This window comes from Somniosus microcephalus, chromosome 4, assembly GCF_052327205.1.
Source record: "Somniosus microcephalus isolate GS21.2 chromosome 4, FLI_Smic_1.0, whole genome shotgun sequence".
Lineage (NCBI taxonomy): Eukaryota > Metazoa > Chordata > Chondrichthyes > Squaliformes > Somniosidae > Somniosus > Somniosus microcephalus.
In genome coordinates, this window is record NC_140990.1 from 314,906,167 (window position 1) to 314,930,548 (window position 24,382).

Sequence of the window (24,382 nt, forward strand, 5' to 3'; positions counted from 1 at the left end):
GCGCGCCACGGGCTGTTGCTGCGTTCAATAATGCGCTCTTTCAGGAGCCTGTCTACCTCGGTCGCGATAAACCGCCTGTCCTCCCAGCTGTACCTCCTGCTTTTGGTCGCTATTGGCCGGCAGTTAGGGGTAAGGTTCACGAATAGCGAAGGCGGCTTTACCTTCAGGGTAGCCAGACCGCACACTGTGAGGGGCGGCTGGGACCCACCGTACTTGAGCGTGATGCTTTGGTGGTTGCACTGGAAATCCAGGCCCAAGATCACGCTCGCACATAGATTCTTCATGATTAATACTTTAAAATTATCGTATACAGTTCCGTTAACGCCCAATTGTACCGTGCAGTAACCCAGAATGGTCGATGTCTGGGTTTTATCAGCCATAGAGATGGTACCCTGAGCAGGGACCACCTTTAGGGAGAGTTGCTGTGCCAGTTCAGGGTGGATAAAACTCTCCATGCTTCCACTGTCAATTAAACATTTAACCCGGCACCCGTTTACCTCGATGTCCACCATTGATTTGGATAGCGGGTGCGGCCTGGTCTGGTCCACTGTGACCGATGCCACTGTAGGGCCCTGATCGATACAAGATGGCGTCCACGCTGTCTGCTCATAAGATGGCGGACCCCACGAGGTCGGGCAAGATGGCGTCCAAGATGGCCGCTCCCACGGCGCACACGCGGCGGTGGCGGGTTTTCCGGCGGTTGGTTTTCCGGCGGGGTTCCCTCTGCACACCTTCCCGAAGTGCCCCTTCTTACCGCACTTAAAGCAGGTGGTGCCTTTCGCCGGGCACAGGTTTCTGGTGTGTTTTGGCTGCCCGCAGAAGTAGCAGTTGGGTCCCTGACGCGTCGCGGCTGTCGTAGGGCTTCTGGGGGGAGAGCGGGGCCCCGCCGGTGTCGGGCTGCCGGGCGGGGAAGATGCCTTCCAAGATGGCGGCGCCCTCGGTGCACACGTGGCAGCGTGGACGGCGCGGGCTGAAGAGTAGGCGTCCGAGTTTCTCTGGGCCACATCCAGGGATCGCACGGTGTCCGCAGCCTGTTTCAGGTCCAACCCCGTTTTTTCCAGCAGTCTTTGCCGGATGTAAGTGGAGCTGACGCCTGTGATAAAGGCATCGCGAACAAGCTCGTCAGTGTACACTGCGGCTTTTACATCTCGGCACTTGCAGTCTTTGCCAAGCATTTTCAGGGTGCTTAGGAACTCCTCCACCGATTCCCCAGGTCGCTGTGCGCGAGTAGCGAGCAGATGCCTAGCATACACCTCATTCGTAGGCTGCTGGTAATGCGCCTTTAAGATGTCGCAGGCGGCCAGGTACGTATCGGCGTCTTGGATGAGGGGGTAAACCCGGTGGCTTACCCAATTCCGCAGAATTCTGAGTCTCATCCTCGCAGCATCCGTAGCGTCTTTGACGGCTGCGGAATTGTCCAGGAAGAATTCCATACACTCAAACCAGTGTCCGAAGCGTGCTGATGCGTCCGGAGCATGTTGATCCAAATCCAAACGTTCGGGTTTCAGGAGTTGATCCATAGTGTTGAAAAATAAGTTAATAAAATTGATGTGCCTCAATAATTCCGAGACTCGATGTTAGCGAAACAAAACAAGGCTTTTATTAACTTAGAAAGTAACACGTAAGAGAGAGAGGTATCTTCCTTCTGGAGACTGAGGCCAGACTGAGCTAGCTTACAAAAGGGGCCAGGTATGGGCGGAGCCCTACACACACAGCACATTCCAGCACATTCCAATAAACAATACAATGAGGACTGGGGGAAGGGAAATGACACTGAAACCGACCACAGTCACAGGCAGTGATGAATGGAATATTTCATCACAAGTTCCACATCTGGGGGCCTTTTATCCAAGGGCTAAACAAATAAAGGGATTGAGCGCAGAGTTTACCAACTCACATCAGGATGAGGGTTTCAGCAGCAGATGAGCTGAGGCCGGGGGCGGAGTCGGGTGCTGCTACGGAGGTGGGAGTAGTCGGTCTTGGTGACGGCGCGGACATGTGGTTGGAAGCTCGTCTCGGAGGTCCAACAGGACACCAAGGTTTCTCGGAGGGTTGTAGAGCTGGTGGAGGTTACAGAGATGGGGAACCAGCAGAGTATGAGATAAAGCGAAGGGGACATCAAGGAGTGGGAGGGCTGTTAACATTGTTGAATGCTCTCCGCAGGATTTCCACGAGGCGGCGTATCTGGCCGATGATCGCCAGGACCTCTTAAGCGCCATCAACGAGTTCCTAGACTGCAGCATCGTCATTCCACCATTGGAGCTGGAGGGCAAGGACCTCCTGAGGTCTGTTGCTGCCTTTCAGAAGGAGATGCTGAAGAAGAGAAAACAGAGAGAGCAGAGAAAGTCAAAGAAGAGGGGGGAGGAAACCACATTGGAGACTAAAGGTGAGATATGGCAGGACTAACCATTTGACCCAACGAACAGGACAGCTTAGATACAGAGTAAAGCTCCCTCTACACTGTCCCATCAAACACTCCCAGGGCAGGTACAGCACGGGTTAGATACAGAGTAAAGCTCCCACTACACTGTCCCATCAAACACTCCCAGAGCAGGTACAGCACGGGTTAGATACAGAGTAAAGCTCCCTCTACACTGTCCCATCAAACACTCCCAGGGCAGGTACAGCACGTGTTAGATACAGAGTAAAGCTCCCTCTACACTGTCCCATCAAACACTCCCAGAGCAGGTACAGCACGGGTTAGATACAGAGTAAAGCTCCCTCTACACTATCCCATCAAACACTCCCAGGGCAGGTACAGCACGGGTTAGATACAGAGTAAAGCTCCCTCTACACTGTCCCGTCAAACACTCCCAGGGCAGGTACAGCATGGGTTAGATACAGAGTAAAGCTCCCTCTACACTGTCCCATCAAACACTCCCAGGGCAGGTACAGCACAGGTTAGATACAGAGTAAAGCTCCCTCTACACTGTCCCATCAAACACTCCCAGGGCAGGTACAGCACGGGTTAGATACAGAGTAAAGCTCCCTCCACACTGTCCCATCAAACACTCCCAGGGCAGGTACAGCACGGGTTAGATACAGAGTAAAGCTCCCTCTACACTGTCCCACCAAACACTCCCAGGGCAGGTACAGCACAGGTTAGACACAGAGTAAAGCTCCCTCTACGCTGTCCCATCAAACACTCCCAGGGCAGGTACAGCACGGGTTAGATACAGAGTAAAGCTCCCTCTACACTGTCCCATCAAACACTCCCAGGGCAGGTACAGCACGTGTTAGATACAGAGTAAAGCTCCCTCTACACTGTCCCATCAAACACTCCCAGAGCAGGTACAGCACGGGTTAGATACAGAGTAAAGCTCCCTCTACACTGTCCCATCAAACACTCCCAGGGCAGGTACAGCACAGGTTAGATACAGAGTAAAGCTCCCTCTACACTGTCCCATCAAACACTCCCAGGGCAGGTACAGCACGGGTTAGATACAGAGTAAAGCTCCCTCTACACTGTCCCATCAAACACTCCCAGGGCAGGTACAGCACGGGTTAGATACAGAGTAAAGCTCCCTCTACACTGTCCCATCAAACACTCCCAGGGCAGGTACAGCACGGGTTAGATACAGAGTAAAGCTCCCTCCACACTGTCCCATCAAACACTCCCAGGGCAGGTACAGCACGGGTTAGATACAGAGTAAAGCTCCCTCTACACTGTCCCACCAAACACTCCCAGGGCAGGTACAGCACAGGTTAGATACAGAGTAAAGCTCCCTCTACACTGTCCCATCAAACACTCCCAGGGCAGGTACAGCACGGGTTAGATACAGAGTAAAGCTCCCTCTACACTGTCCCATCAAACACTCCCAGGGCAGGTACAGCACGTGTTAGATACAGAGTAAAGCTCCCTCTACACTGTCCCATCAAACACTCCCAGAGCAGGTACAGCACGGGTTAGATACAGAGTAAAGCTCCCTCTACACTGTCCCATCAAACACTCCCAGGGCAGGTACAGCACAGGTTAGATACAGAGTAAAGCTCCCTCTACACTGTCCCATCAAACACTCCCAGGGCAGGTACAGCACGGGTTAGATACAGAGTAAAGCTCCCTCTACACTGTCCCATCAAACACTCCCAGGGCAGGTACAGCACGGGTTAGATACAGAGTAAAGCTTCCTCTACACTGTCCCATCAAACACTCCCAGGGCAGGTACAGCACGGGTTAGATACAGAGTAAAGCTCCCTCTACACTGTCCCATCAAACACTCCCAGGGCAGGTACAGCACAGGTTAGATACAGAGTAAAGCTCCCTCTACACTGTCCCATCAAACACTCCCAGGGCAGGTACAGCACGGGTTAGATACAGAGTAAAGCTCCCTCTACACTGTCCCATCAAACACTCCCAGGGCATGTACAGCACGTGTTAGATACAGAGTAAAGCTCCCTCCACACTGTCCCATCAAACACTCCCAGGGCAGGTACAGCATGGGTTAGATACAGAGTAAAGCTCCCTCTACACTGTCCCACCAAACACTCCCAGGGCAGGTACGGCACAGGTTAGATACAGAGTAAAGCTCCCTCTACACTGTCCCATCAAACACTCCCAGGGCAGGTACAGCATGTAAAGACTGTGGGTTGTGCAGTAAATAAATACACAGACTTTTGAAGTACAAACAAACAGGTCTTTACTATTCAGAGGTCAGGGCGAATCTACCCTAGTTATCCTGTAACATCACTTATATACTGGTGTGGTCACTGTCGGTATTACCGTATACAGAAGCCAATCAAATAGTGCCACACCTAAAGTAGTTCTCTTAAAGGTGAACGGTTACACTCCATCGTTCCCTTAAAGGTAGACGGGTACACACAGTACAATCCTCCCTTTTTAGCTTATTACTTACAGGGTCCCCGTTAAACATACATATCTTCAACTTCACATAACAATTTACAGATATACTCTCGGTGGAGAACAAACAATTTACAGAGATAATTCCGGTGGAGTCAACGTCATATAAAACAGTTTACAGATATACTTTCGGTGGGAACAGTTCACAGGTTCAGTCTCTGCGGAAACAGTTCATAGATTCAGCCTCTGATCTTGACTCATTCCGAACAGCATCTCTTTGGTGTAGCCGGTTCACATGGCTAGCGTGACTCCTCCATAGCCTTTTTCTTAACGTAACAGCTTGACCTTCCGTCCTGTTGAACCAGCAGTGCGGACTTTTACAACCAACTGGCTGTCTTGATAATTTTCGGGTTTTCAACAAATTTAGCTCCTTTCATGGTTTCCCGCCTGAGATGATAGTATTTTAGACAGTTATTATCTCCTGCTTCTTCTTTTTCTTTTCTGCCTTTTTGAAACTCTCGGAGCTCCTTTCTCTGCGGCCATCTGTAGCGCCACCAACTCTCTATGTTCATTAGACCTTAAGTGCTTCATGCGGATTTCTGTGCTTTGGGAGTTTTCATCACAAACTGGGCAGACCAGATCCTCGTAATATTCAGTGTCACTCAATAGGTCATGATAGTATTCGGGGTCGTCCTGGGTTAGGCCAGTGAGGGGCCCTTCTACTTCCTTCTTATCCAACTGGACGTTAGCCGACGGTGGTTCCTTCTCTGACCATCTTTCTTGAAAAGACTTCTTCAAGCATTCATATTCATCCCGCTCTTCCTGGGATGTCTGCCATTCCTTCACGCCTGGCCTCATTTGTGAGTTCAATACCTTCCCTTCCATCGGGGATTCCGTTATCAGGCTATTTAATCCTTCTACTGAAGTAGCTGTTTCCGCATTCTTCTGTTCCCCTTGACGTAATTCAGCATACTTTTGACATCCATGTGCAAGCTGTGTTGCCCCCTCAGCTCTCTCTGTGACTTTTGGAAGCTCCGAATTCTTTCCCTTTGAAACCTGAAACTCGTGTTCCCATTTTGGAGTCTTGTCCCTCAGCGTGTATAAGAGTTGGCTGGCCGTTAACTCTTCTACGGGGACACTGTGGATTAGCGCCTTCTCCATTTCATCCACCTTTCCCTCCAATGTTTTCACCTTCCTTTCCTCCGGTCCTTTGGTTTTAAGCGCTCGAAGAAATTGCGCCTTGGTGTTCTCTAACTCCTGATCAGGGGCCATTCCTACAGTCTCTGTGTTCCTTCCATTGGCCTTTCCTTCCACTGCCCGGATTCCTAGTTGAATATGTTCTTCAAGTTGTTGGACCTCTGCCATTGCCGCCTCATATTTGTCTTGGGTTTCCTTCAATAATTTAACGAGTTCTTGGACATCTTGAATTTCACGTTCTGCTATGTCTTCCACCTCTAATTTTCCATCTATGGATGGAATCTCTACCGATGAGTCTGTCTTGGCCTGGAGCTCGTCAAACATTTCCTGCAGCCTTTGTAATTCTCGCTCATGTTCAAACTTTAGTTGTTCATATGCTTTCACTAAAACTAGCTTTTCGGAGGTTGCCGAGTTAACCCCTTCCAGGATTGTAGTCTGGGCCCGTTCATACTGTTCCTTCAACTTGTTACACTCTGCTTGCAACGAGTTGTAGAGATGAACTGGGATAAAATCCTGGCTTCCTGAAGATTCCTCTTCCTTTAGGTAGTTCTGTAAATAGTCTAGTTCCTGAACAGTTTCAGGGAGATGTGATCGGTACTTGGCCACGATGGCTCTATGGTCGCTCTTTTCTCGAGCTAGCTGTCTCTGTTGTCTTTCCAGGTTCTCCCATTCAGTGTCCCAGAACTTTTCCATATTTTTCATCTCTTGTACGAGACGGTTACTCCACTGTTCTAATTGTTGTCGTACTTTGACATAAGTTTGAGTCCGAGCTCGGTGTTCTTCCGTCGTGGATGAATCCTTAGCTTGAACAGGCTCAGAATTCTCTGTCAACCTGGAGTTCTGCTCTGTAACTTTATTCTTCTTGGTGACATAAGTCTTTCTGCATGTCTTTGTTTCCTTCCCCATCGTCGGCAAGTCCCCTTTAGCCTTGTCATGCATATTTGAATTGGTCTTATCGTCATCCATCTCAGAGTCTGAGCTGATAGCTTGCACCGAATCCTCCTTCATTATGGCTTTTAGGTAGTGCCATTCCATGTCTATTTTCTTAATCCACTCCCGTCCTAGAAGTGGTGGTCCTCCCTCAGGTAATACGTACAAATTCATTCTTGGGTGTTCTTTCCCTCTATCTCTCACCTTGACTCTTATTTTCCCCATGGGGTATACATTATGCCCCGTGTATGTCTGTAATACGAACTTGGTATTTCTCAAAGGTATGTGAGAGAATAGCCGGTGGTAGTCCCTTCGGTTGATGACTGATAGAGCTGATCCAGTGTCCAGCTCCATTCGTACTTGGACTCCAGCTATTTTTAGTACGACCCAAATCGTTTGTAGATCAGTTTCTTTCCCCACATTGTGGATCTTCAGACTACCCAGCTCCTGGTTGTTTGGGTCTGAGTCTGAATTCTGTTCGTCTGAACTCTTTTCAGCCACCTTGTGTACCTTGTTGTACTTTTCTTGTGGTGGCTTCCGTTGATTGTTGGTCTTTTTCCCGGACCTGCATACCTTCGCGATGTGACCCAGTTTGCCACATTTCCGACACTCTTGGTTCTTAAACCAGCAGTGATTCTGGTCGTGCGTGGTCTTCCCACAACGGTAGCATTTTGTTGTGCTTGAAGTAATTTGGTCCACCCCGAGTGCCGCCGCCTTTAGCTGCATTTCGGCCGTTCCTTTCGCTGCGGCTTCGTGTGATGCAGCTATGAGGACAGCCCTGTCCAGTGTGAGGTCGTTTTCTTCCAGTAGTCGCTTCTGCGTTCCTTCTTTGGACAATCCGCATACGAACTTGTCCCGCAGTGCCTCTGTCAGATTCCCTCCGAACTGGCAGTATTTCGCTAGCCTACGCAGTTCGACCAAGTATTCCGCATTGCTTTCGTCTTTCCTCTGCGTTCTTGCGTAGAATTTGAATCGTTCAGCCAGCATCAACGGTGTGGGGTTCAAGTGGTCCTTCAGCACAGCCACAATTTCTTCGAAGGTCTGATCCGCTGGTTTAGCTGGTGCTATTAGATGCTTCAAGAGCCCATATGTTTTTGCCCCCATCGAGTTTAGCAATGTTATCGCCTTGTCGTCTTCCTCTATTTTGTTGGCTTCGCAATAGATCTCTATGCGTTCCACGTACGTGGCCCAGTCTTCTATTTCAGAATTAAAATCGTTAATATTCCCTCGCTTAGGCATCTTTCTTTCTTTGAAGCAGCACAGTATTTCTTTAAGTATTATTTATTATCTTTTTTTTTCTAAAATGGCGGTTTTCCTGCGAAAGTGGCGGTTTCCCGCTCTTCCCTTCTCTCTCTCTCTCTCTCTCTCTCTGCCCACTTCAATGGCAGTTAAGATGGCGGTTCTTTTCCCGCGAAAATGGCGGTTTCCCGCTCTTCCTTTCTCTCCCCGCCCACTTCAATGGCAGTTTCCCGCCTCTGTCGTCTTCTCCGCCTAATGGCGGCTTCCCGCGTTTCTCCCTGGTGTAAGGGGTACGCTTTCCCCACAGCGGACAGGTTCAGCCGCTGGGCTGGCTCTCGCACAGCTCCCCTTACTCGGCTCTGTCTTTTCCTCCCGCCCGCACGGCTCTCCCGGCGCTGGGTACACCCCGTTAACGGAGGACAGTTCAGCCGCTGGACTGGCTCTCGCGCAGTCTCTCTCTCCCCGTGCTCGGCTCTGTCTCTCCCTCTCCCGCACGTTCGGTTCTACCGGCTCTGGGTACTCCGTAGGTGGAAAACAGTTCAGCCGCTGGACTGGCTCTCGCGCAGTCTCTCTCCCCGTTCTCGGCTCCTGTTCGCTCTCCCACTCCCGCACGTTCGGTTTTGCCGGCTCTGAGTACCCCGTTGGTGGAGAACAGCTCAGCCGCTGGACTGGCTCCTCGCAGTCTCTCACTCCTCACCCGGCTCTCACCCGCACGGTTCCCGTTCGCCTCCCCAGCCCTCTCGCAGACCGGTGTTTCCCTCCCCGGCTGCGGCTGGGTTTCTCCTCCCGCGCCTACTCGCAGGCTCAGCGCTTCGTGGCTGCGGTCGCTGCCCGGATTTTTCCCGCCGATCGCGGTCCGGCTGTCACCCGACACCGTTGGACCCGACTTTTGGCCGGTACAGCTCCCCCTCGACCGAGGTCGAGTGCTCTGCCCTTCTCCTCCGGATACTTCTACCCCTTCCCCTACTCACAGTCTCTTCGGCCGCCTTGTTTCTTGCTGGTCGGCTCACTCCACACCGTGGTAGCAGGGTAATCAGTGCCTGTTGCTGATGAAGCTTTTGTTGCTAGTCTTCCAGCTTCTGTAAAGTACCACACTTTCTGTTGTTGTAGCCTCGTGTTTTCTTTTGGTAGCATGACGAGGGCGGTTGCCTCTCTTCGACGCTCTTTGTTACTTTGCTATTCTTGCCGCAGGGTACGATCGGACTCGTCGCCACTGTAAAGTCTGTGGGTTGTGCAGTAAATAAATACACAGACTTTTGAAGTACAAACAAACAGGTCTTTACTATTCAGAGGTCAGGGCGAATCTGCCCTAGTTATCCTGTAACATCACTTATATCCTGGTGTGGTCACTGTCGGCATTACCGTATACAGAAGCCAATCAAATAGTGCCACACCTAAAGTAGTTCTCTTAAAGGTGAACGGTTACACTCCATCGTTCCCTTAAAGGTAGATGGGTACATACACTACACAGCACGTGTTAGATACAGAGTAAAGCTCCCTCTACACTGTCCCATCAAACACTCCCAGAGCAGGTACAGCACGAGTTAGATACAGAGTAAAGCTCCCTCTACACTGTCCCATCAAACACTCCCAGGCCAGGTACAGCACAGGTTAGATACCGAGTAAAGCTCCCTCTACACTGTCCCACCAAACACTCCCAGGGCAGGTACAGCACGGGTTAGATACAGAGTAAAGCTCCCTCTACACTGTCCCATCAAACACTCCCAGGGCAGGTACAGCACAGGTTAGATACAGAGTAAAGCTCCCTCTACACTGTCCAATCAAACACTTTTGTCTGTTAGAATCTTTATTATTTTGAATCGCTATTACGTAATGTGAGTGACTGGACTACAAGGATTAGATTTATATTGGGATAATGTATAACTGTCTTTGTGGCTTCTGAGGAGGTGATAGTTGAAATTACTGTAAATATCCTGTCTTGTACCGAGAACATAAGAAATAGGAGCAGGAGTCGGCCATTCGGCCCCTCGAGCCTGCTCCGCCATTCAATGAGATCATGGTTGATCATCGACCTCAACTCCACTTTCCTGCACTATCCCCATATCCCCATAGTCAGATGGTCATGGGTTCAGGTCCCACTCCAGAGACTCGAGCACAAAATCCAGGCCGACACTCCCAGTGCAGTGCTGAGGGAGTGCTGCACTGTCGGAGGTGCCGTCTTTCGGATGAGACGTTAAACCGAGGCCCCGTCTGCCCTCTCAGGTGGATGTAAAAGATCCCACGGCCATTTAATTTAGGTACTGACAGACAGCTGGGCAAGAGTCTCTACATGTGTCCTGTCGTCCAAGGGATGTCATCAGAGACACGGAGGAACGGAAAGAAGGACACAGCGCAGGGCGGGTGGAAGGAGGCCTTGTTGAGTTACCGTGAACTCTTCCTTGTTTCTTCCCTTAGAGTCAGGCGAGGAGCCCAAGGAGGAGAGCGAATATGACCCGCTGGAGAGGACAAGCCTTCCGTTTGGGGGCTTGTTCCGAGATATCAAACGGAGATACCCCAAGTACCTGAGCGACATTCGGGATGCCTTCGACTGTCAGTGTTTGGCCACAGTCATCTTCATTTACTTTGCCGCGCTGTCACCTGCCATCACCTTCGGCGGTTTGCTCGGTAACTCTCTCTCTTCGCTCCTGTTGCGGGTGTAGCAGGTAGTTTAAATTGCTCGAAAATGCAGGTCAACGCCTCTCGCACTCCCTCCCTCCCTCACACTCTCTCTCTCACTCACTCCCGCACTCACTCACTCCCACCTCACTCCCTACCTCCCTTCCTTCCATCCCTCTCCCTCACTCCCACCCTCTCACCTCCCTCAATCCCTTCATACCTCACACACCCGCCATTACTCCCTCCCTCCCTCCTTCCCTCCCTCCCTCTCTCCTTCCCTCCCTTCATCCTGCACTCCCTCCCACCTCACTCCCTACCTCCCTTCCTTCCATCCTTCTTCTGTCCCTCTCCCTCACTCCCACCCTCCCACCCCCCTCAATCCCTTCCTCCCTTCATCCCTCACACTCCCTCCCACCTCACTCCCTACCTCCCTTCATTCCATCCTTCTTCCGTCCCTCTCCATCCTTCCCTTCATACCTCACACTCTCTCCCACCCACCCTCCTTCCTTTCATACCTCACACTCACTCCCTCCCGCCCACCCTCCTTCCCTTCATACCTCACACTCCCTCCCTCCCACCCTCCCTCCTGCCCTTCATACCTCACACTCCCTCCCTCCCACCCTCCCTCCTTCCTTTCATACCTCACACTCCCTCCCTCCCACCCTCTCTCCCTCAGACTCTCCCTCACTCTCTCCCTCCCTCCCACCTCCAATCACAGGGAAGCAGAAGGAGCAAGGTTGCATTCCCTGTCTGGGCCAGCCAGGAGTCCCCGGCGTCTGGCCTCTTCACATAGAATGACATAGAATTTTACAGCACAGAGTCCGGCCATTCAGCCCAACAGTTCCGTGCTGGTGTTTATGCTCCACACGAGCCTCCTCCCACCCCTCTTCATCTCACCCCATCAGCATATCCTTCTATTCCTTTCTCCCTCATGTGTTAATCTAGCTTCCTCTTAAATGTATCTATATACTTGAAAATTGGATATATACTTGAAAAGGAAAATTTTGCAGGGTTGGAGGGGGGGAAAGAGCAGGGGGAGAGTGGGATTGGTGAGACAGCTCCCTCAAAGGGCCGGCACAGGCACGATGGGCTGAATGGCCTCCTTCTGTGCTGTATGTTTGACCAAATTGGCCAAGGCAAATCGTTCGCTGGGGTTCCAAATACCGGGGACACGGGTTAACAAAACTGAGGAAGGCGGGCAACAGGGTAATTGAGGTGCAGAACAAGTTCCCAGGGAAGGATATTGAGGATCAAGGGACAATGGGATGTGTTTCTGGCAAGAGAAGGATCGGACTTGGGTAGAAGGTGGAGTTCAGGGGATCGAATGTTCATCCTATATCCCTAAAAACCTCTTTTGTTCTTCCCGTCATACGTTCCTATATCTGTAGCACAGGGCTGGTCACAGAGTGGGGGGGGAGTGGGGGGGGGGAAGTGGGGGGGGAGTGGGGGGCTCTCTGGGTTTACAGTGTGGGTCACAGGGTGGGGGGGGAGTGGGGGGGGGAGTGGGAGGTGGCGGGGGGCTCTCAGGGTTTACAGGGTTGGTCACAGGCTGTGCACGGGGAGTGGGGGGGGGTGGGAGAGGTGGCGGGGGGCTCTCAGGTTGATCACAGGCTGTGCGCAGGGAGTGGGGGGGAGTGGGAGGTGGCGGGGGGCTCTCAGGGTTACAGTGTTGGTCACAGGCTGTGCGCGGGGAGCGGGGGGGGAGTGGGGGAGGTGGTGGGGGGCTCTCTGGGTTACAGTGTTGACCACAGGCTGTGCGCGGGGAGTGGGGGGGGAGTGGGGGAGGTGGTGGGGGGCTCTCTGGGTTACAGTGTTGATCACAGGCTGTGCGCGGGGAGTGGGGGGGGAGTGGGAGGTGGCGGGGGGCTCTCGGTTTACAGTGTTGATCACAGGCTGTGCACGGGGAGTGGGGGGGTGGGAGGTGGCGGGGGGCTCTCAGGGTTACAGTGTTGATCACAGGCTGTGCGCGGGGAGTGGGGGGGAGTGGGAGAGGTGGCGGGGGGCTCTCAGGGTTACAGTGTTTATCACAGGCTGTGCACAGGGAGTGGGGGGAGTGGGAGAGGTGGCGGGGGGCTCTCAGGGTTACAGTGTTTATCACAGGCTGTGCACGGGGAGTCGGGGGGGAGTGGGAGAGGTGGCGGGGGCTCTCTGGGTTACAGTGTTTATCACAGGCTGTGCACGGGGAGTCGGGGGGGAGTGGGAGAGGTGGCGGGGGGCTCTCTGGGTTACAGTGTTTATCACAGGCTGTGCACGGGGAGTCGGGGGGGAGTGGGAGATGGCAGGGGGCTCTCAGGGTTTACAGTGTTGATCACAGGCTGTGCACGGGGAGTGGGAGAGGTGGCGGGGGGCTCTCAGGGTTTTACAGGGCTGGTCACAGGCTGTGCACGGGGAGTGGGGGGAGGAGTTGGAGGTTGCGGGGGGCTCTCAGGTTTTACAGGGTTGGTCACAGGCTATGCACGGGGAGTGGGGGGGAGTGGGAGGTGGCGGGGGGCTCTCAGGGTTTTACAGGGTTGGTCACAGGCTGTGCACGGGGAGTGGGGGGGGAGGGGAGGTTGCGGGGGCTCTCAGGGTTACAGTGTTGATCACAGGCTGTGCACGGGGAGTGGGGGGAGTGGGAGAGGTGGCGGGGGGCTCTCGGTTACAGAGTTGATCACAGGCTGTGCACGGGGAGTGGGAGAGGTGGCGGGGGGCTCTCAGGGTTACAGTGTTGATCACAGGCTGTGCACGGGGAGTGGGGGGAGTGGGAGAGGTGGCGGGGGGCTCTCAGGGTTACAGTGTTGATCACAGGCTGTGCACGGGGAGTGGGGGGAGTGGGAGAGGTGGCGGGGGGCTCTCAGGGTTACAGAGTTGATCACAGGCTGTGCACGGGGAGTGGGAGAGGTGGCGGGAGGCTCTCAGGGTTTTACAGGGCTGGTCACAGGCTGTGCACGGGGAGTGGGGGGAGGAGGTGGAGGTTGCGGGGGCTCTCAGGGTTTACAGTGTTGATCACAGGCTATGCACGGGGAGTGGGGGGGGGAGGGGAGGTGGCGGGGGCTCTCAGGGTTTACAGGGTTGTAAGCCCCGCTCTCTCTAACGAGGTGACTCCCACCTTTCTCAGGTACAAAGACGGAGGGACTGATTGGGGTGTCGGAGTTAATCATCTCCACGTCAGCGGTGGGAGTCTTCTTCTCTCTGCTGGGCGCTCAGCCCCTCCTTGTGATCGGCTTCACAGGACCTCTGCTGCTGTTTGAAGAGGCGTTTTACAAGGTAAGGGTGTCACCAAGTCCCATCCACCCATCACCGCCTGCGCTCGGTGACTAACGAACGGGACTTTCTTCCTCTAAAATGCATCGCTTTTAACCAGCAAAATTCAGGAGTAGGTTCAGGTAAGTTTGACTATATATTAGTGGCCGTGTAACTGGGGTTCCTGGATCTGTGGCCGTGTACGGGGCTCTCTGTAATCCAGACTTTTTGATCAACCGGCAGCATGCCGGTCCCGTCGGTGCCGGGTAAAAAAGAGTTTCCTGTATATCTATTTTGCCGGTTATTAAAGTATTCCGGATGATTAAAGTGCCGTTTAAACAAGAGTTTACTGTACTTGAAAAGGAAAGTTGTGCCGGGGTATGGGGGAGTGAGAAAGGTGAGACAATTCTTTCAAGGAGCCGGCACAGGCACGATGGGCCGAATCGTGTGTGGTTCGGAAAGGGAGTTGACATTAACTGTGCATTGCCTCCAAAGAACGCTTGGCATAAATATTGTAGCATTGGTCAGTTTGGAGAGGAGCTGTGATTGACACACCCTGGCACCTTAAGAGTTAACTCTTCTCTTCCTTTCCTTCCTCCGCCTCCCTGCCCCGCCTCCCCTCCCCTCCCCTCCCCCCTACATCGCCAGTTCAGCAAGAACCAGAATATTGACTACCTCACGGGTCGCGTGTGGATCGGCTTCTGGCTCTTGATCATTGTGATCATCACGGTGGCCTTCGAGGGCAGCCTGCTGGTGCGCTACATCTCGCCCTTCACGCAGGAGATCTTCGCGTTCCTCATCTCCATCATCTTCATCTACGAGACCTTCCACAATCTCTACGTGGTAGGTGTTCACTCGGTTATTGCTAAACCCTTTTCATAAAACCCCTGGTTAGGCCCCGCACAGCTGGAGTACTGTGTCCAATTCTGGGCCCCGCACTTTAGGAAGGATGTCAAGGCCGTTGGAGGGGGGTGCGGAGGAGATTTACCAGAATGGTAGCAAAATACTGCGGATGCTGGAAATCCGAAATAACAACAGAAAATGCTGGAAAAACTCAGCAGGCCAGGCAGCATCCGTGGAGAGAGAAATAGGGGGAAAAATTCAGTATCGCCCCGTTTGGGGCGCCATTGTCGGCCATGCGCAAAGTTTAGTGCCTGGTGCTAATTATCACCTCCGACAGCAAACTTGGCTTTTATCGCCCCTGGAGGTAATTGGAGCGCTAAATCAGGCGCTTCACACCTGTCTTAAGGCACAAAGGCCGAGGAGCGAGGCGCTACCTCACAGCGCTGGCGAAACTCATGTGATGTCAGTCAGCAATGGAACACAGACACAATGGCACCGTCCAATTCTTAAAGGGGAGTTCTGACGAAAGGTCATCGACCTGAAACGTTAACTCTGTTTCTCTCTTCACAGATGCTGCTTGACCTGCTGAGTTTCTCCAGCATTTTCTGTTTTTATCTTAAAGGGGAGGGTCGATCTTGCTCTCCATCCACATCCTGCTCATTGCAGCCTTGAATCTCGGCCTGGAGAGACCTGTACATCAAATCTGCTGGAAAGAACAATGGAGAGGCCCAGGGAAAGAGCTCAGAGTGCAGCCCCCACAGTCTCTTCTAAATCGATACAAGGGCAAATCAAAATGAACCTGCAAAGTGCTGCTCAGTACTCAAAACTCCCTCACACAGCGTTGAATCTCTCCAGAAGTCTCTCTCTCTCTCTCCCTCTCAGAATACGTGGTCCAAAAATGTCACCAACAAAAAAAGGCAGGAAGCGGTCGCCTTTAAATAGCGCTCCCCCAGTTCCTTCCTGACTGCAAAACGTTCCCCTCAACCTGTCGTTGCTAGCAGCAGGCGGTAAGGCAGGGGGCGCCACTCAATATCCAGTCCGGGGCGTTGCGCACTCGACTGACGTCACGATCTGCCGGCGCAGGAGATCGTGGCGGTAGTGTTTAGCGCCGCCGCAAAATGTCTAGTTAATTTCGCGAGGGGCGCAAACATCGCCGCACCCGGACGCTAGTTGGTTTGCGCCCCACTTAGCGCCCTCTTAAGGCGGTAACGGGTGGCGCTACCAACTGAATTTTTCTCCCATAGAGTCAACATTTCGGGTCGAAACCCTTCTACAGAACTCTCAGCGAGCACAAGGGGGTGATGGGTGAACGGGACTTGGTGCGAGTTAGGACATGGGCAGCAGGGTTTTGGATGAACTGAAGGTTCTGTAGGAAATGTTGACTCTATTTCTCTCTCCACGGATGTTGCCTGGCCTGCTGAGTTTTTCCAGAATTTTCTGTTGTTATTTACTAGAATGGTACCAGGGATGAGGGGCTTCAGTCACATGGAGAGACTGGAGAAGCTGGGATTGTTCTCTATAGCGCAGAGAAGGTTAAAGGGAGATTTAATAGAGGTGTTCAAAATCATGAGGGGTTTTGATAGAGTAGATAGAGAGAAACTGTTTCCAGTGGCGGGAGGGTCGGTAACCAGAGGACACAGATTAAAGGTAATTGGCAAATGAACCAGAGGGGGGATGAGGAGAATTTTTTTTTACGCAGCGAGTTGTTGTGATCTGGAACGCGCTGCCTGAAAAGGCGGTGGAAGCAGATTCAATAGTAACTTTCAAAAGGGAATTGGATAAAAGGAAAAATTCACAGGGCTGTGGGGAAAGAACAGGGGGGAGTGGGACTAATTGGAGAGCTCTTTCAAAGAGCCGGCACAGGCACGATGGGCCGAATGGCCTCCTCCTGCGCTGTGTGATTCTACAATTCTGTGATCCCCCTGTGTTGTTTTGGGCTGTGCAGCGATGATTCAGCCCCTTTTACAAAGGCCTCAGGAGGATAAACATAGAAACATAGAAACATAGAAGATAGGAGCAGGAGTAGGCCATTCGGCCCCTCAAGCCTGCTCCACCATTCAATGAGATCATGGCTGATCATCAAAATTCAGTACCCTGTCCCTGCCTTCTCCCCATATCCCTTGATCCCTTTAGCCTTAGGAAATATATCTAACTCCTTCTTGAATATATTTAATGAATTGGCCTCAACTGCCTTCTGTGGTAGAGAATTCCACAGGTTCACCACTCTCTGGGTGAAGAAATTCCTCCTCATCTCAGTCCTAAATGGCTTACCCCTTATCCTTAGACTGTGTCCCCTGGTTCTGGACTCCCCCGACATCGGGAACATCCTTCCTGCATCTAGTCTGTCTAGTCCTGTTAGAATTTTATAAGTTTCAATGGACCGAATGGATGAGCTACACAATTTGTTCATCCCAGTTTGGCATAAAAATAAAACAAAAAAGGTGACTCAACCGTGGCTAACAAGGGAAATTAGGGATAGCATAAGATCCAAAGAGAGGACATATAAATTGGCCAGAAAAAGCAATAACCCTGAGGATTGGGAGCAGTTTAGGATTCAACAAAGGAGGACAAAGGGATTAATTAAGAAAGGGAAAATAGAATATGAGAGTAAGCTAGCTGGGAACATAAAAACTGACTGTAAAAGCTTTTATAGATATGTGAAGAGAAAAAGATTGGTGAAGTCAAGCGTAGGTCCCTTACAGTCAGAATCAGGGGAATTTATAATGGGAAACAAGGAAATGGCAACTAAATTCATACTTTGGTTCTGTTTTCACAAAGGAGGACACAAATAATCTCCCAGAGATGCCGGGGAACATAGAAACATAGAAGATAGGAGCAGGAGTAGGCCATTCGGCCCTTCGAGCCTGCTCCGCCATTCAATGAGATCATGGCTGATCATCCAAACCCTAGCACCCGGTCCCTACACCGACAGCCATCCCACCCAAGCCCTATCCCCGTAACCCCATGTATTTAATCCCCCCTAACACTAAGGGTCAATTTTTTTCTTTTATCATGGCCAATCAACCTAACCCGCACATCTTTGGACTGTGGGAGGAAACCGGAGCACCCGGAGGAAACCCACGCAAACACAGGGAGAATGTGCAAACTCCACACAGACAGTCACCCGAGGCCGGATTTGAACCCGGGTCCCTGGCGCTGTGAGGCAACAGTGCTAACCACTATGCCACCGTGCTGCCAACATAGGGCCTGATGAAAGGGTGGAACTGAAAGAAATCAGTATTTGTAGGGAAATGGTGTTAGGAAAATTGATGGGACTGAAGGCCGATAAATCCCCAGGGCCTGATAATCTACATCCCAGGGTACTTAAGGAAGTGGCCCTAGAAATAGTAGATGCATTGCTGGTCACTTCCAGAACTCGATAGACTCTGGAACAGTACCCATGGATTGGAGGGTAGCTAATGTTACCCCACTATTCAAAAAAGGTGGTAGGGAAAAAGCGGGGAATTATAGATCGGTAAGCCTGACATCGGTAGTGGGGAAAATGCTAGAATCTATTATAAAAGATGTAATAGCAGAGCACTTGGTAAGCAGTGACAGGATCGGACAAAGTCAACATGGATTTACAAAAGGTAAATCATGCTTGACTAATCTACTGGAATTTTTTGAGGATGTAACTGGTAAAATAGATAAGGGAGAACCAGTGGATGTGGTGTATTTGGACTTTCAGAAGGCTTTCGATAAGGTCCCACATAAGAGATTAGCGTGCAAAATTAAGGCACATGGGATTGGGGGCAAGGCATTGACTTGGATAGAGAACTGGTTGGCGGACAGAAAGCAAAGAGTTGGAATAAACGGGTCGTTTTCCGAGTGGCAGGCAGTGACTAGTGGGGTACCACAAGGATCGGTCCTAGGACCCCAGCTGTTCACAATATATATTAATGATCTGGACGAGGGAATTGGATGTAATATCTCCAAATTTGCAGACGACACAAAGCTGGGTGGGAGGGTAAGCTGTGAGGAGGATGTCGTGAAACTCCAGTACGATTTGGACAGATTGGGTGATTGGGCAGAAACATGGCAAATGCACTATAATGTGGATAAATGTGAGGTTATCCACTTTGGTGGCAAAAACAGGAAGGCAGATTATTATTTGAATGGCAATAGATTGGGAGAAGGGGAAGTGCAAAGAGACCTGGGTGTTCTTGTGCACCAGTCGCTGAAGGTAAGCATGCAGGTGCAGCAGGCGGTTAAGAAGGCAAATGGTATGTTGGCCTTCGTAGCAAGAGGGTTCGAGTACAGGAACAAGGATGTCTTGCTACAGTTGTACAGGGCCTTGGTGAGACCGCACCTTGAGTATTGTGTGCAGTTTTGGTCGCCTTACCTGAGGAAGGACGTTCTTGCCATGGAAGGAGTGCAGCGAAGATTCACCAGGCTGATACCTGGGATGGCAGGAATGACGTATGAGGAGAGATTGTGTCGATTGGGATTATACTCACTGGAGTTTAGAAGATTGAGAGGGGATCTCATCGAAACCTATAAAATTCTGTCAGGCCTGGACAGACTAGATGCAGGAAGGATGTTTATGATGGCCGGGAGTCCAGAACCAGGGGTCATAGTCTAAGGATAAGGGGTAAGACATTTAGGACTGAAATGAGGAGGAATTTCTTCACCCAGAGAGTGGTGAACCTGTGGAATTCTCTACCACAGAGAGCGGTGGAGGCCAGTTCATTAAATATATTCAAGAAAGAGTTGGATATATTTCTTAAGGCTAAAGGGATCAAGGGATATGGGGAGAAGGCAGGGACAGGATACTGAATTTGGATGATCAGCCATGATCTCATTGAATGGCGGAGCAGGCTCAAAGGGCCGAATGGCCTACTCCTGCTCCTATCTTCTATGTTTCTATGTTTCAATGATGTTGGCAGGTGCTGATTTTCCTCCTTCCTCTCGCCAGGTCTTTGCAGCACACCCACTCCTGAAGACGTACCCGCCCATTTCTGAGCAGACTTCCAATTATACGGAGCAACTGATCCAGACCGCGCAGCAGATGCAGCCCAACACGGCCCTGCTCTCCCTGGTCATGATGGTTGGCACCTTCTTCATTGCGTTCTTCATGAGGAAGTTCCGATACAGCCGGTTCCTAGGAGGAAATGTAAGTATGGGTGAAGAGTTCTTCTTCTTCTTAGGCAGTCCCTCGGAACCGAGGATGACTTGCTTCCACATTAAAAATGAGTTCTCAGGTGACTGATGAGTCCAATGCGGGACCTACAGTCTCTGTCACAGGTGGGGCAGACGGTGGTTGAAGGGGCGGGTGGGTGGGGTGCTTGGGTTGACGTGCGCTCCTTGCGCTGCCTGCGCTTGGCTTCCGCTTGCTCCCGGCGAAGAGTCTCGAGGTTTTCGACACCTTCCCGAATGCTTCTCCTCCACTTTGTGCGGTCTTGGGCCAGGGATTCCCAGGTGTCGGTGGGGATGTTGCACTTTTTCAAGGAGGCTTTGAGGGTGTCCTTGAAGCGTTTCCTCTGCCCACCTGGGGCTCTCTTGCCGTGCCGGAGCTCTGAGTAGAGCGCTTGTTTTGGGAGTCTCGTATCGGGCATGCGGACAATGTGACCCGTCCATCGGAACTGATTGAGCGTGGTCAGAGCTTCGATGCTGGGGATATGGGCTGAGTAAAAACACTGACGTTGGTGCGCCTATCCTGCCAATGGATTTGCAGGATCTTGCGGAGGCAGCTTTGGTGGTACCTCTCCAGTGCTTTGAGGTGCCTGCTGTACATGGTCCATGTCTCTGAGGCATACAGCAGGGCGGGTATCACTGCTGCCCTGTAGACCATGAGCTTAGTGCCGGGTTTGAGGTCCTGGTCTTCAAACACTCTCTTCCTCAGGCGACCGAAGGCTGCACTGGCACACTGAAGGCGGTGTTGGACTTCGTCGTCGACGTCTGCCCTTGTTGACAGTAGGCTCCCGAGGTATGGAAAGTGGTCCACGTTGGCCAAGGCCTTGTCGTGGATTTTGATAATCGGGGGGCAGTACTGTGTGGCAGGGGCAGGTTGGTAGAGGACCTTTGTCTTACGGATGTTTAGTGTAAGGCCCATGCTCTCCTACGCTTCAGTGAAGGTGCTGACGATGGTTTGGAGTTCGATCTCCGAGTGAGCGCAGACGCAAGCGTAAGTATGGGTGAAGAGTAATGTTGCATACGCACACGCTTTCTGCCCTACCCTCCCTGTAACCACCTTACCCCCCGCCCCGACCCCACACTAGCCCCAGCCAAAGAAGGAGACATTAGGACAGGTGACCAAAAGCTTTGTTCAAAGAGGTAGGTTTTAAGGAGCGTCTTCAAAGGAGGAGAGAGAGGTGGAGAGGTTTAGGGAGGGAATTCCAGAGCTTAGGGCCCAGGCAGCTGAAGGCACGGCCGCCAATGGAGGGGTGATGGAAATCAGGGATTCGCAAGAGGCCAGAATTAGAGGAGCCCAGAGGTCTCGGAGGGCTGGAGGAGGTTACAGAGATAGGGAGGGACGAGGGCATGGAGGGATTTGAACACGAGGATGAGAATTTTAAAATTGAGGCGTTCGGGGATCGGAAGCCAGTGTCGGTCAGCGAGCACAGGGGGTGATGGGTGAACGGGACTTGGTGCGAGTTTGGACACATGGCAGCAGCGGTTTGGAGGAACTGAAGGCCGGCCAGGAGAGTGTTGGATGAGGGTTTCAGCAGCAGATGGGCTGAGGCGTGTGCAGGGACAGGCGATGTTACGGTGGTGGAAGTAGGCGGCCTTGGTGACGGGGAGGATATGCGGGGTCGGAAGCTCAGCTCAGGGTCAAATGGGACGGCGAGGTTGTGAACGGTCTAGTTCAGCCTAAGGCAATGGTAGAGGCGCAACAGGGTGTTCGATGTTCCTGGCCCCCTTGGTATCAGCATGTAGAAAGAAAGGTCTCTCCCATCACCGGAAGATCTAGCCTTATTTTCTTTCTTCTGCTCCAGGCACGACGTATCATTGGAGACTTTGGGGTTCCCATTGCGATCTTGGTGATGGTCATCGTGGACACCTCAATCACAGATACCTACACCGAGGTAAGGATGTGCTTATAAAGGGTTGTCTTATAAAGAAAGGTTGAGCAGGTTGGGCCTATACTCAGTGGAGTTTAGAAGAATGAAAGGGGATCTTATTGAAACATATAAGATTCTGAAGGGGCTTGACAGGGTAGATGCAGAGAGGATGTTTCCCCTCGTGGGGGAATCTAGAACTAGGGGGCATAATTTCAGAATAAGGGGACACCCATTTAAATTGGAAATGAGGAATTTCTTCTCTCAGAGGGTCGTGAATCTGTGGAATTCTCTTCCCCAGAGAGCTGTGGAGGCTGGGTCATTGAATATATTCACGGTGGAAATAGACAGATTTTTGAACGGTAAGGGAGTCGAGGGTTATGGGGAGCGGGCAGGGAAGTGGAGTTGAGGCCAAGATCAGATCAGCCATGATCTTATTGAATGGCGGAGCAGGCTCGAAGGGCCGAATGACCTACTCCTGCTCCTATTTCTTATGTCCTTACCCGGTCTGGCCTATATGTGACTCCAGACCCACAGCAGTGTGGTTGACTCTTAACTGCCTCTCTGAAATGGCCCAGCAAGTCACTCAGTTGTCAAGAAGGCGGCTCACCTACGTCACATTCTCAAGGGCAATTAGGGATGGGTTAATGAGTTAAAAAGAAATTGCACCATGTGTAGTGAGAGGATTGTGGGTAAACACATCATCCGGTGTGAGACTGAACCACACGGGCCCAGCAGATCCCAGCCTGGGTTAGCTGATCTTGGTTGGGAGCGCTACAGGTGGATGATCCATATCGGCCTCCTCCCGAGGTCCCCACCATCACAGAAGCCAGTCTTCAGCCAATTCGATTCACTCCACGTGATATCAAGAAACGGCTGAGCGCACTGGATACAGCAAAGGCTATGGGCCCCGACAACATCCCAGCTATCGTGCTGAAGACTTGTGCTCCAGAACTAGCCACGCCTCGAGCCAAGCTGTTACAGTACAGCTACAACACTGGCATCTATCCGACAATGTGGAAAATTGCCCAGGTATGTCCTGTCCACAAAAAGCAGGAGAAATCCAATCTCACCAATTACCGCCCCATCAGTCTACTCTCAATCATCAGCAAAGTGTCATCGACAGTGCTATCATGTGGCACTTACTCACCAATAACCTGCTCACTGATGCCCAGTTTGGGTTCCACCAAGACCACTCGGTTCCCGACCTCATTACAGCCTTGGTCCAAACATGGACAAAGGAGCTGAATTCCAGAGGTGAGGTAAGAGTATCTGCCCTTGACATCAAGGCAGCATTTGACCGAGTGCGGCATTAAGGGGTATGGGGAGTCAGTGGGAATCGGGGGGGTAAACGCACCATTGGCTGGAGTCATACCTAGCACAAAGAAAGATGGTTGTGGTGGTTGAAGGTCAATCATCACAGCCCCAGGACATTGCTGCAGGAGTTCCTTAGGGCAGTGTCCTAGGCCCAACCATCTTCAGCTGCTTCATCAATGACCTTCCCTCCAACATAAGGTCAGAAATGGGGATGTTCGCTGATGACTGCACAGTGTTCAGTGCCATTCACAACTCCACAGATAATGAAGCAGTCCATGCCCACATGTAACAAGACCTGGACGATGTTCAGGCTTGGGCTGATAAGTGGCAGGTAACATTCGCGCCACACAAGTGCCAGGCAATGACTATCTCCAACAAGCGAGCGTCTAACCACCTCCCCTTGACATTCAACGGCATTACCATCACCGAATCCCCACCATCAACATCCTGGGGGTCACCATTGACCAGAAACTTAACTGGACCAGCCACATAAATACTGTGGCAACAAGAGCAGGTCAGAGGCTGGGTATTCTGCGGCAAGTGTCTCACCTCCTGACTCCCCAAAGCCTTTCCACCATCTACAAGGCACAAGTAAGGAGTGCGATGGAATACTCTCCACTTGCCTGGATGAGTGCAGCTCCAACAACACTCAAGAAGCTCGACACCATCCAGGAAAAAGCAGCCCGCTTGATTGGCACCCCATCCACCACCTTAAACATTCACTCCCTCCACCACCGGCGGACCGTGGCTGCAGTGTGTACCATCTACAAGATGCACTGCAGCAACTCACCAAGGCTTCTTCGGCAGCACCTCCCAAACCCACGACCTCTTCCACCTAGAAGGACAAGGGCAGCAGGCGCATGGGAACGTCACCACCTCCAAGGTCCCCTTCAAGTCACACACCATCCTGACTTGGAAGTATATCGGCCGTTCCTTCATCGTCGCTGGGTCAAAATCCTGGAACTCCCTCCCTAACAGCACTGTGAGAGTACCTTCACCACACGGACTGCAGCGGTTCAAGAAGGCGGCTCACCACCACCTCGGGGGCAATTAGGGATGGGCAATAAAGGCTGGCCTTGCTGGCGATGCCCACATCCCGTAAGTGAATAAAGTAAAGGTGAGGAGTGGGTGGTACTAGAGAGGTCTTGCAGTGAGACACAGTGCCAGAGCCTGGGGAGGGGGTAAAATATCGGACGAAACACCACTGTCTCATACGTGGAAC

General features: G+C 51.9%; 1 protein-coding gene across 1 annotated transcript in view; it reads left to right on the forward strand.

Annotated features, from left to right (window-relative positions):
* Positions 1-24,382, forward strand: part of LOC147120620 (anion exchange protein 3-like) — a 199,509-nt gene that overhangs the window by 140,080 nt on the left and 35,047 nt on the right. The window contains exons 12-17 of the mRNA XM_085984239.1: positions 2,164-2,386; positions 10,580-10,789; positions 13,878-14,026; positions 14,651-14,845; positions 19,761-19,958; positions 21,781-21,870. Coding sequence (XP_085840365.1) covers positions 2,164-2,386; positions 10,580-10,789; positions 13,878-14,026; positions 14,651-14,845; positions 19,761-19,958; positions 21,781-21,870 — 1,065 coding nt within the window. The remainder of the gene's footprint in view (positions 1-2,163; positions 2,387-10,579; positions 10,790-13,877; positions 14,027-14,650; positions 14,846-19,760; positions 19,959-21,780; positions 21,871-24,382) is intronic.